The 13,506-nt window shown below is 34.5% G+C and overlaps 2 protein-coding genes across 2 annotated transcripts; one reads left to right on the top strand and one right to left on the bottom strand.

Moving 5' to 3' along the window:
- The first annotated feature begins 1,818 nt into the window (after positions 1 to 1,818).
- LOC110601766 lies at positions 1,819 to 3,305 on the top strand. Its single transcript, XM_021739055.2, has 3 exons — positions 1,819 to 1,994; positions 2,149 to 2,343; positions 2,822 to 3,305. The coding sequence occupies exons 1-3, from the start codon at positions 1,959 to 1,961 to the stop codon at positions 3,077 to 3,079; spliced, it is 489 nt and encodes a 162-aa protein (XP_021594747.1). The 5' UTR covers positions 1,819 to 1,958; the 3' UTR covers positions 3,080 to 3,305.
- Positions 3,306 to 4,114: 809 nt separating this feature from the next.
- LOC110601765 (IAA-alanine resistance protein 1) lies at positions 4,115 to 12,695 on the bottom strand. The gene is made up of 11 exons (XM_021739054.2): positions 12,067 to 12,695; positions 11,057 to 11,140; positions 10,822 to 10,871; positions 9,160 to 9,211; positions 7,324 to 7,443; positions 6,492 to 6,757; positions 5,851 to 6,003; positions 5,534 to 5,641; positions 4,667 to 4,768; positions 4,531 to 4,575; positions 4,115 to 4,452 (listed from the first exon to the last, which is right to left on the bottom strand). Exons 1-11 carry the CDS (start codon positions 12,374 to 12,376, stop codon positions 4,300 to 4,302), a joined length of 1,443 nt encoding a protein of 480 aa, XP_021594746.1. The 5' UTR covers positions 12,377 to 12,695; the 3' UTR covers positions 4,115 to 4,299.
- Positions 12,696 to 13,506: the final 811 nt, after the last annotated feature.

Below are 13,506 nucleotides of genomic sequence, written 5' to 3'. Positions count from 1 at the left end.
GCAGTATTGGCTGAAGAAATCAAGGGTTGAATAGTATCGGAACAACTTCCTAAAAGAGCACTGATCAAGATTTGATCTTGTCGAAACCATAAGGCGAAAGCTGGGTTGGCTGTTTTGTCTTTTTCAGAAAGAAATTGTGATGGTGCAACCCGTGAACCATCAATAAAATCAAGTAAATCAAGACCAATTAAGGTTGATTGGATCTGTTTTCTCCAAACAGGAAAATTCTCCTGAGTAAGTTTAATAGGAAAATGCGTTGGAGCATTTAATTGAATAATAGTAATAGATGACGAAGCCATTAATTAAAGTTTAAGAAAATTGGATCAGAAAACTCGTGAGAGCAGATTGCGGCTCTGATACCATATAGAGAAAAAGGTTTTTGTATTATTTACTGAACGTATTACAGAAGCTTATATAATGTCTCTAACTAAATACAATATAAGTATACAGCTATAACTCAAATACTAAAAATAAGTATACAGCTATAACTCAAATACTAAAAATAAGTATACAGCTATAACTCAAATACTAAAAATAAGTATACAGCTATAACTCAAATACTAAAAATAGATAAAACTGTTATAGTTAGTCTTTATCCTTAATATCTACAACTAACTAAATATAAGATAAGTATACAACTATAACTCAAATACTTAAAAATAGATAAAACTGTTATAGTTAGTCTTTATCCTTAATAGATTGCAAGATCTTGTTAAGACAACTTCTAATAATTATTTGTCAATCAATTAGATTATGATCCTGTAATCTCATATAATTATATACAGATTATATTCACATTTTAACATATATAATTATATACAGATTATATTCACATTTTAAAATTGACAAATAAGTTAGAAACCTCAAAACACTTATCTATCCACTATTCTGAAAAGGAAAAGCTGGGCATGACTATTTTATTTGCGATAGTCATAAAGTCATCTAAAAGAACCACTAGACCCATTATCAATTTTTGGTATCCAATAATCATCAACCCACATTCTTTTGAACACAATCGAGCATCGCTGCAGAGAACACAAAACTAGATCACAAACTACACAGACAAACAGGAAAACCATATCCACGTACTATTGAATCCCACAAAATTAAGAAAATAAAACCATGCCGCAAACAAAACTCAAGTATCCGCTTCACGGAACCCGCAAAAGGAGCACTCGACTCTTTCCGTTCTCTCTTCTCTCTTTATTTTACTGCTGCTATTCTAATTCATTTTAATAGAATAATATAATTAAATCAATTTACCCTATATAACAATTATATTCAATAAAAAAATATAACAGAAGTGAACAAACGGCTACGGTAAAGCGGCTGAAGGAAATTAGATGTCTGGTGCTTTCCGCTGTCTTAGCTAGGGAGCCTCAGGCGCTGAGGTTTCTTTCTTCCTTCCTAAGCTTTTGCTTTTCCTCTATGCAGTTGTCTGCTGATTTATCTTTGCTCAACAACACCTCATGCATGCCTCGAAGGCTTCTTTCTCTATCTTCCCATCCTCTGCAAATCCAAGAAAAGCAAAAAAGTGGCAGATTGTTAAGATTTTTCAACCAAGCTATGTCCCCACTCTTCTCAAAAGCAAGAAAGTGAAAATGAGCTATTTGTCTCTCCTCCATAGAGAAACCAAAGGTACAGAGACCTAATAAAGAAAGAGAAAGGTTATGAAAATTAAACAAGTAAAGGAAATGGGTGGGAATCTTTCTTCGTCTTTCACTATTTAGTTGATCCCACATCGCCACCTCTCCTCTCCTCTCCTCTCCTGGGTACTACTCCTTTTCATGCTCTCTCTTTCCCTTTTATGTGTTTCTCTCTTTTTTATTTATTGATTTTTTCATCTTTTCATGCACTCCCTCTCCCTGTCTCTATCTCTATCTCTCTCTCACACACACATATTGGGACAAAGTTAGATTTTCTGTGTTTCTGGCATTAGCGTATGTGCATTTATCTCTATGGGTTTGTCATGTGGGGATGGGGAGCATGATTTTGTAAGTGTCCCTTCTTTTCTTTCTTCCTCTATTTTTCACAAAATTGGTAAATGGTGAAGTGGAGGATTTTGGGTCAGAGTTTTCTTTTCTTGAGTCTAATTAATTTTCCCTGATTCTGATTAATTAATGCAAGTGTAATTTTGGGTTTTCTTAGGATGAGACAGAAAGTGAAGTTCCAGTTGTAGATGAGAGTAGCAGGCAGAGGAGAGGTGGCGAAATGGATATACACCACCACCATCATCATGCAGTTGAATTTGATGTAGAATTCTGGCCTGTTGAGCACCCAATGGAGCCCCAGGACGAAGATCGCCCTGTCAGATGTCCCATTCCAACCTCTTCTGTTGTCAATGTAAGAATTTTATTTTGTCTTAATTTATACGACCTGGTAAAGTTCCACCATTGTATATCAGCCGCTTTTATGCATTTACATTCTTGATGAGTTCGACATTCATCAGATTGAATACCAACTATAATGCCAGGGAAAGCAGAGCATGGAAGAAATTTAATTTGTAGCTAGCAGATTTATTAGTTCTTTTTGTCAAGAAACAAAAAGTAGAAATAAAATGGAAGTGCGAATGAATTTAAGCATAATAATGCTTGAAAAAAAATTAAACTTCTGAGATAAACGAAATGTTGAAAATTTTGTTCAACATGGATTAGTTCTCTGATATATATATTTCCATGGACTGAGTGAAAACTCTGTATCTAAAAGCTTCTTCAATGGCTAATTTTCTGATGATTTTTCACTTGGCTACATTAAGCTGCTGCATAGACTGTATAGTGTATTCAACTACTTCAATCTTGACAAAATAAAAATGGTTTTGAAGGATGGAAGCATGCGCGAGGAGAGAGAGGGTGAAAGCTTGAGGAAGAGAGCAGAGGTTCCAGCAATGGTGAACAAAGAAGGGGTTGTTATTGTGGCTGCAGAACCTCCACTTACAGCAGTGCGAAAAAGGCATCACACTCTTAGCCATGGAAATCATATGGTAACATCTTTAACAAGAATGCCTCCTCTTCCTACTCTTCCCACTCAGAATGTTACCATCTTTCAAATGCTTCAACAGTTTGATGAGTTTGAGAGTTAGCAAAAAGATAAAACTGTAATTGAAATCCATGTTTCTCATCTATCTAGCGTTTCTTATGAATCCATTATGGAGTGATGAGAATTCTTCTTGTTGATTAGATTATGCAGCTTCAATAGATAAAAGAATCCTTTAGATATAGCAAGGACATATATCGTATTAGCATTTTGGAATATGAAATATGTAATATTCTGTGTAATATCATCCAATTCCTACCTGAGTTTCTTCACATTTCCTGTTGGTTTCCCGAGTGACAAGATATCTGATAGAAATAATGGTCTACAAGCCCTTTTCTTTCCTTCTTTACGGGAAAGGAAACTCTTCTGCATCACTCACATGCATATATTCCTTGTTCAAATTAAGATTGAATTTTACAAAAGAAAAAAGAACTCAAATTCTTCTATTATGAGATAAATGTTCAACCCCTGAAATAGAAAAAGTTTTACTGGTGCCATTAATGAATAATATGAAGAGAACAATATTCTTGATTAATTTGGGGACACGGAAAGAAAATATGATTGAAATGGCTGAAATAAGGAGCAGCTTTTTCTTTTAAGACCAAAGAGATGGAAGCATTTCAAACTGGGTGGGAGAAAGCAATAGTGAGACAGAGAATATAAGCCGTTAATATAAGGTAATGTGCCGAAAGAGAAGCCAATTCTTTCTTTCAAAGCAGTCTCCCCAAAATTGCCAGTCCTGAGCTGCACGGACCAAAAGCATATTCACTTTATCAAAAGCGGAGACAGTCGGCTTCTCCAATCATTACTTGTTCAATATAGCATCACAGACTATTTCTCAGTTACACTTCGAAAAAGTTAAAGATCTCTTTGTATTGAAAGAGAGATAGAGAGAGAGATCATGATTTCACCTCCTCTTTCTGTCCTCTCTAGAGAAAGAGAGGGAGAGACTTGACAACTTGCATATCAACTTGTTGCAGCTCCACCTCTGCTATCATGATGCTTGTTGGGAGGGCCTGAAGTCAAAGTTTTTCTATCCAAGTTATAAAGCTTGGATTAAATAACAAAAATTCAAAATTTAGGCCACATCAAAATGATATTAGATGATCTTTGTACCTTCAGAATTCAACTTTTCCTATGATTGAACAGATCAAAAATATTTTTCATTCTACAAGAGTACCAATGGGGTCATTTGTATGGCTAGAAATGGAGATGAATCTGATTTGCATTTGACTTGGGCTAGAATTACACATCTAAATAAAATTATCATTCTACAAGTGAGATACAAAGAGCAACAGCCATGCCCAGTACGAGTGAAATTATATGGACTACTGAACTCCTAAAAGTTGAGCTGCTGTTGTTCATTTCTGCAAGCACCCCAGCAACAGAAATGTATATGAAGCCGCCAGCTGTGAATCCCTGTAGCAAAGAGGAAATCTTTGTGTAGCCTTGAAATTATCAGAGTCAAAATGGAATTGTTCAACGTAGAGGACTCACCTCGATCAAAGATGATTGTCCTGGAGCTTGTCCCCAGAGTAAAGCCTAGAACAGAAGCAGTAATTTTCATTTTATTTTTCCCTGTTTTCTTCATTGTTTGAAATTAGGAAACAAACACTATGGCGTTAACACTTACCAATGCAGTTCCTGCTAGAGCCAATAATGCAGAGAGGAAGTTGAAAAAAAGGGCTTTAGTTACACTAAAACCAGATCTTACAAGAATTCCAAAATCTCCCACCTGCAGAGAAGGATAAACTAAGCTATAAACTTCTGCGCATACAATCTCCCAAGTAAAAGGAGAATCATAAGAGGAGAAAGAGAGAGAGAGGAGGAGGGGGGAGGCACAAAAAAAATGCATCGTTTGCCGGAGAAATAACTAGCTTTGATCAATATTACACTGTTGCAACTTGTGCTCAAAATTACAATATAGTATCCCTATAAGACGGCAAAGAGAGTTGATAGTCATTAATCTCCCATGTTGTATGAACACAAAGCCAATTGGTTTCCTGAGCCAATACCCCTAATATCTGTCATGCATAATCAATTCAAAACATGCATATGTGCATTAACATAATTTTCACCATTAAATCCCAAATTTTGGCAGATAACAGGAAGTGATCTTTGCTTCAACTCAGTGACAATCCAATGACAAGTTCTTAAGAGACACAACGAAATGCATGGAAGAAACATCAAATAAGGGAAAATTCACCCTGGTTTCTGTCCATCTTGCATAAGACAAGCTTGACTGAGAAAGATCTATGTTAACAAGAAGAAAAAGGAGAGAGAGGGACAATACTCAAGAAAGAATGAAGTTAAGGAAATGAAATATAGCCAAACAATGGTAAGGTTGTTTCGTAGATATCTAAATTTGCCAAAAGGAAGAGGACAAAATAAATAGATAAAAAACAAATATATGCCTGAAAGTGAGGCCAACATCATAAATTAAATTGTCAAGAAAGGATCCTTCAAAAACTATATTGATTAAATAAGGAAGAAAACATACCTCCTGAGGAAGTTCATGTGCAAGCAAAAATAAGGTTCTAGACCATCCTCCAATAGATCCATAAAGCAGAAATGCACTTCCTAAAGCCATTCCATCAGTAAAATTGTGCTGCAAGGTAACATGCAAACCATAAAAAATTAAAGCACATTCTCCTCTTGGTTTTGTTTTGTTTATTTGTTTTTTTTTTTTTTAAAAAAAAAAAGAAAGAAATTGAGACAGTATTTTAACAACTCAAGATTCTTTGGGAAGGAGCAATGACAGGAGAGGTCAAAGGAAAACAAAAAGGACAAAATTAAAGAAATAGCAGGTACACATACAACACCATCAGAAAACAAATTGAGATAGCCAAACACCAGGTTTGATGGTGCCTGAGCAACTTCCTCTTTGTTCAAGGATTTTTCAGCACTGGTAGAGCCATCAGTAGCATTGGCATCGGATATGCCATCCTTGCCGTCAAGAGTAGACTTTCTCTGCAGGAAAATGCATATTAACCCAAATCCACATAAGCAATCAAATAACTCTAAACTATGGGTTGGTTATATCATTTTTAGGGTAAACTGTCTTTGAAAGGATGCATAAAACAAGGTTCCATTTTCATATCCATCTAGATATCAATAAATTTATATCCAGTAATGAGATAAGCTAACCTCCAAGTTCAGGCAGGTTCCTGCACTGTACCCCTCACACCCCCACCCCCCAAAAAGAAAATAATGAATAACACAGGAAATCAATGTTGCTTTCGTTGGTATTAAAATACCCTTGAAGGAAAAACCACAACCACAACCTCACAAATAAGAAGATTTTATGTTTCACTTTATGCATTGTGGGCAGACCACGTAAACCATACTTCTTGACCCTCTGGCCTTAATTTTGGGATTAGGTAGTATTGTTAGAAATCTGGTTGATCACTGACTGCCTAAAGTTGCAGAACAAATCAGTACACTAATCCTCAGATTACCTTCCGAAGAAGAGATTCATTTCCAGTCAAATTATCCCCATTCAAAGAGTTATCTGAAACTTCATCCAACACTTTTCCTTCAGTGTCTTTGGGAGTTTGTGACTGCATCACATTGTTAACATCATCATCATCTTTCAATTTCTTATTGCTCTTATGATGATGGTGGCGGTGGTGGTGATGGCCATGACTGTGTGCCCAAGCTCCATCAGAGTTATCTTCAACATATCTAACCAGCTTCTCTACAAGAAGAAAAAGTATAATGCCAGCTGCGAGAACCAATATACCACAATAAGAATTCAAGGTGTTGTAACCCAATCTGCAGAATCCCTGATGATAATGAGAACACAAGATCAACAAAACCTAACAGCTACCAAGGTGAATGAAGAGATTATACTGCAAATCTCCACAATGAAAGCAATGGAAAAAGTTAAACAAGTTGTATATGACTAATTTAACAAAATGTTTCCTGCTCTTTATGGTTAGCACTTAAACACAGGTAAATATCTCATAAATAGGGCAGTACATGGTCCCTGGAGGTCTCAAACTAAACTGAAGAACCATACAGGAACTGAAAAACAACTGTTACTGAAAGAACCAAACTGTACCAAACCAAACTTTCAATTAGTGTTTTGGTTCAGTTAAGGTGTTAAAGAAATCAGAAGAATCTGTCCCACATCATCTAAGAAATAGGGAAATTTAGGCTGTCCTTTATAACTCCTGGATATTAAGCCAATGGGATTGGTTATGTCTGATCTGTATCTGTGTATTACTGTATTTGATCAAGAAAAGCTGACACTAGTCAAGAGTATTGCATAAATATCTGGAAACTTACCCAACACAGACAACCCAACAGAAAGATCTTTCAAAGAATGGGCATGTGAGTGCCCATCTCCAACATGAGCATGATGAGAATGGTCAGCACCATGGTCGTGAGAGTGAGAGTGATCACCACCTACAAAACATGATTTAATAATTTATCACCAACTAATGGCATTAATTAATCCCTGGCACTTTGAAAATAAATGCTGTATCAGAAGTTCCAGTTAACTTTCATAAATCAAGTCAAAAAGTGGTACTCCCTTGGTCTCACATTTCAAGTACCTATCCATGAAGCCGACATTGTAAAGAGATGCCATTTAATGAAAACTATGAAATGTCAACTTGCAATGTTAAATAGATGGGAAAGAGTATCGCTTTTATAAGAAAAGAATTTAGATTTGGGACTGAAAATTCAGGAGAAGATTATCTGAGAATTTCAGAGGGAATAGAAATGAACTGTTGAAAAGCAAGAAAAAGGGGTGTGCTGCTACATTCTTACAAAAACTCCACTTTCAATTCAATTCCATGACATCCAACATCTGCATGATGAGTTAACTCGCAACATAGTGTCAGTCTTTGCAGTCAGCTCTTGCCACTCTGACATTCCCAACAGAGCTACTGATAAGTTTGTGCTAGCAACAAGTACATTGATACAAATATCTAATAGTTTACAAGCAAACAACAAATCTAAAGGTACCATATCAATTCAATACAACTTTCATGGTGAATTCTTTGTATAGGTTGCTGGAAGCAAATGGATTAAGTGCATTGGCACCTTTCCCTCACTTGATTTGATTATTGAAGGGGATCTTAGAATTCACAGTCCTGGCTGGAGGGAGCAAAGTGAGTAAAATACTTTCAGTAGCCATTTGCCTTCCTAGGGAATGTGCGTGCACCCGGTCTTCATTCTTAAGGCAATGGAAATCATATCAAATGCTCCTCTTATGATAAAGAAAGTCAAGTAGATAAGGATTCTTATGTTGTAAAAATATGAGGTGAATTCTTTGTATAGGTTGCTGGAAACAAATAGATTAAGTGCATTGCCATCTTTCCCTCACTTGATTTGATTATTGAAGGGGATCTCAGAATTCATACAAAATGCTCCTCCTGGCTGGAGGGAGCAAAGTGAGTAAAATACTTTCAGTAGCCATTTGGCTTCCTAGGGAATGTGGTACACCCGGTCTTCATTCTTAAGGCAATGGAAATCATATCAAATGCTCCAATTATGATAAAGAAAGTCAAGTAGATAAGAATTCTTATGTTGTAAAAATATGAGGTGAATTCTTTGTATAGGTTGCTGGAAATAAATAGATTAAGTGCATTGCCATCTTTCCATCACTTGATTTGATTTTTGAAGGGGATCTCAGAATTCATACAAAATGCTCCTCCTGGCTGGAGGGAGCAAAGTGAGTAAAATACTTTCAGTAGCCATTTGGCTTCCTTGGAAATGTGGGTACACCCGTTCTTCATTCTTTAGGCAATGGACATGAGGACTTTTTTGTTGTAAGAATATGAGGTGAATTCTTTGTATAGGTCGTTGGAAAAAAATGGATTAAGTGCATTGCCATCTTTCCCTCACTGAATTTGATTATTGAAGGGGATCTATAGAACTCCTGGCTGGAGGGGGCAAAGAGAGTAAAATACTTTCAGTAGCCATTTGGCTTCCTAGGAAATGTGGGTACTCCCACCCTTCATTCTTAAGGCAATGGAAAACATATCAAATGTTCCTATTATGATAAAGAAAGTCAAGTGGATAATGATTTTTATGTTGTAAAAATATGAGTTAAGGTAACAAATACAGGATAGCATTAAAAGTAAAAGAAAGAATGGCAATTGATTAATATCATACCAAAGGCATGTGGTAACTGATGAAGAAAAGCATCCCCTAACATAGCTCCTGCCTATAAATGGTAAAGGAAAACTTATCAAAATTAATGGAACCATAATATAGAACTAAAGAAGAAAAGGGAAACATCCATGTAATAGCAGAAACTGCAACTAAGCCCACTTGAAAATGCAATATAACTAGAAATGTAAAATTGAACAAAATAGGGAAATGGAAAACCTTTATTCAATTGTAATGAAACCATCAGTGAAAAATTGAAGTTAAACCACTTTTCTTCCATCATATACTTCAATACACAAAATAATGTATTTGCAGCCAAGGACTATAGTATCTTGTGCTCAAAAGAAAGCTTTAGGAACTAATACAGGGCTACGAGGTCTTGGCTACTATAATTTGCGACCCTAACCCCCACCCCAGGAAAAAAAAGTCAACTATCTGCCTAGCCCAAAAGAAAAATTAGCACCTTAGTCATACAGTAGAAGGAGAAAAGTTGTTGTTTGAAGCTAAGTGCATCCATTCAAAGAATAACTATTAAAAAGAGAGAGAGAGAAAGAAGTCTGCCACATTTAATTAGTTAATGAGGTGAAAAACCCAATCTTCAGTTAAAAGAGTCTCAGAGAGAGCTTGGAAATAGGATTAGCTAGCCAAGCAGAACAGAGCAACCAAAAGTTACTAAAGGTTAATGAGGTGAGAAACCAATCTTAGAAAAAAAGGAAAAAAAAAAGAAAGGAACCTGGAAGTAGGATGAGCTATACACGCAGAATGTTACCAAAAACCACAGGAAATAGCAAGAGATTTAATTGCCTTTGCCTTGCCCAAAAGGAAACCACAAATAAGGCAGATGTAAGAGATAATACAAAAAAATATGTGATTAACCAATTACTAAGCAGTCCTTGTAAGGCACTGGTGATTCAAGAACTAACAGCAGCAGAACTTGATAGTTTCTTTCATAGCACAATAACAGTGGCTTTGACACTTCTTTTCATAATATAAATTTAAAAGGAGGGTAAACTTTCCAAACATATCTGCAACTGAGTAAATAGGCATGAAAAACTCAACAAAGCCTCAATCTCAACATGGTAAATATAACATTAACCCTTAGCAATCATCCAGCTTAATCTAGAGAAAGACCTATAACTATGTGAACACATGCCATAACTTTCAATTTCTCAGATTGGATGACTGTCATGACAGCTGGATTTAGCACCCATTCCACATATCATAGGAATACATATAAATAAGTTTCTTTCTATATGGCTTATGATTCTGATCATATCATAATACAACACAACTTAAATATCATATTATTCACATTGGGGAAAGGAAGAACTTAAGCATCAATAAACTTTCAGTACATTCAGCATTAGGATTTATAAATATGACCGGACAAGGATGAATTTTAGGCAAGCAACAGAATTACAACCAGCATGGCAGATATTGACTAATTAACATAAACTATCCACACCGTTAAGGTCCAGAAGTTCACAAGGGACGAAAGAGGACAAGTGCAGCACAAGTGCAAGAGAAATACATCAAAATAAAAAAAAAAAATCAATAATTATGCTTATATCTTCGGCAATGAAGGCAGAGTAGATTTTCCAAGAAATCAAGAGATATCAATCATATAAAAAAGTAAACTAAATGGTCATGGTTAAAGAATCTGACCCCGAATAAAGCCAATGAATCAACAACTCCCTTTGATGGTTTTCCTTGTACTGCAATAAATGCATAAAACAACAATTTCAGACTTTTCCCATTAAAATAGGTATGCTACAACAATTTTAAAAAATGCAGCTAACTAGAGAAACGTTTATATGAGCAAGCAAAGACAATTTTCAATAAACATCTTCCAACTCAGGAATTTGAAACATAAGTATGTACTCACAATGAAATCACTTACTAAACATGACTGGCAAGATAATCAGGCAGATAAGTGAAGCTAAGCTCACCAAAAGTGAGCATCCCAGTGCATGTAACCAAAGACCTACAAAGAAACAACAATCAGAATCAGCAAAATCATGCATTCAAAATGGTCAATGTGACCCACCAGATAAGATAGTTAGATAGACACTGGGATCACATACCCTTCAAAAATTCAAAAAACTAACCATAGCTGATGCAAATTTTTTCAAATGAAACACACAAGCAGCTTGACAACAAGAAAGGAAGGGGAGTAATCAAATTGTAAGAGTTCAAATAGACATGTCTAAGATTCTTTTTCTCAAGCATGAAATATGTGGGCACCAGAACACAAGTGGGAAATTATGTCCAATATTCATATCATTCGAAGTCTAACTACACATAAAATTTTGTTTAAATTTCTTTACAGATTCAACTATAGGACTAGGAAAAACTAAAAATCCCTATTGAGATTGTCATCATTCTGCAATTTCCAAGTCATCCAAAAAGTTGCCTTTTGGGTGTTATCATTCAACATCACAAAATAGAACAAAGCAATTTGATTCAACTATGAACCCAAAAGAATTCAGTTTCCAAAATGCCTGAACAATGCTGTACTGCTACCATTAACTACAAAGGCAAATCCTTTCTGCAGGACCACAGTGCGAGAAGGAAAACCTAAGCTCTAATCAGTAATAATAAACCAAGTTGATCAACTGAGAATTAGCTTAGGCACCTCCCACAAAACTGAGCCCAACAACGATGAACCTTCAATACTACAACTTTACAGGCTTAACCTGCTGAATTGAACTTCCAAAATACAAAAGGAGCATCCTTTTTCATTTTAGCTAACTTTTAGTGAGGAGTTCAATGCCCTTGAGACTTGATAAAACTTATTTTTTAAAAAGAAAAAGAAAATGTAGCATCCATGAAGAATAAAACGGATTCAGAAACCAAAAATTAACTTCATTTGAAGCCAAAATTGAATAGAATTAGAAAGAAAAAAAATACCTAGAACAGTGAGTTTCAAATCAGGATCATGACTGTGACTGTGATGGTGATCATGAAAATGGTAGTTACTAAATCCGTAAAGCCTCATATCTTCCTCCTCCGCCAATTCCTCAGGCATCTTCGATTCAATCGATTGAGCAACATGATTATCCTCATGATGGTGACAGTCGTGATGGTGGTGGTGGTGTCCATGGGAATGATCATGCACCGGCGACGCACAGAATCCACTACAAAAGCATAGATTCGTGCAGAAGAGTAAAACCAGTAACAAAACCAGCAAGATCTGTATCTGCTTCTTACGAAACACCATTTTGAATAACAACAGAAAAAGAAGATATAAATAAAAAGCTAATGAGAAGAATTTGGAGAGAAAATTGGAAAACAGGGAAAGGAGACTAAGAATTGGGGCGCTTGCAGATGTCTTCAATGGTGATGAAACAAACGATGCACGAAGATGACGATTATGATGCCAAACGCAACTCCATCCATTCTCTCTCCTCCCTCTTTACATTGAGATTTTTTAAAATTTTTAAATTTTTAATTTAATTTTTATTTTTTTTCTTGGAATCCTAAAAGAGAAGAGCTGTAACAAAGCGACTATCGGCCATTTAAATGTCAGCCACTTCTGAGCAAGATCTCTCTTTTCCCCTTACGATGCTATAACGCCTTGTTTGTTTCTAAGAAAAGTTAGTTTCTAGTAAACTTAACCTAATTAAAAAAAGTAAATTATTTTAAAGTAAATTACTTTTTATGTAATAATAAAAAAAGTTAATAAAAAAATAATCAATTAAATAAATAAAATTTTAATATTTAACGGATAATTTAATATTTTTTAATTGAATTATTTCAATTAAATAAACTTAAACATTTAATTTGCTATATTTTCACTTTGAAAAATTATTTTAAATTAATTAAGTAATTATCCTTTATAAAAAAATTAACCACAAAAATTGTTAAATATTAACTGATTTCTATAAGGCTTTGTTTAGTTTAAATATATTACTTTTTAAGAAATAATTTTTAAGACACTACTTTAATTAAATCGTGATAAATAAATTTTTTTTATTAAAAAATTATTTTTTTCAAAAAATAAAAAGAATCAATTAAGAAAATAATTTTTACACTTTTTAAAAAATTCTAAGTTTCTTAACTCTGTTATTCTTAATTAAATAAGACCTAAATTATAAATCAAATTATATATCCAATCCTTTTCTTCTTTTTTTTTTCTAGCTTCCTTCATTATTATAAAATTATTTTTTACTTGACTATTTTACCACGCTTATATTATTATTATCATTATTTTAAAAAATATATCATCTCAAAAAATTTATAAAAGTAAAATTAATTTACTTCCACAAAAATTTTAAAACTATAATGTTTAATTATTATTTTAACAATATTAAAATTTATTATTTTCAAAAACAATTTCAAATTATTTAT

The sequence above is a fragment of the Manihot esculenta genome, chromosome 15, assembly GCF_001659605.2.
Source record: "Manihot esculenta cultivar AM560-2 chromosome 15, M.esculenta_v8, whole genome shotgun sequence".
NCBI classification, from domain to species: domain Eukaryota; kingdom Viridiplantae; phylum Streptophyta; class Magnoliopsida; order Malpighiales; family Euphorbiaceae; genus Manihot; species Manihot esculenta.
The sequence above is the reverse complement of the archived record's forward strand: the minus strand, read 5'-3'. Positions and strand labels throughout refer to the sequence as shown.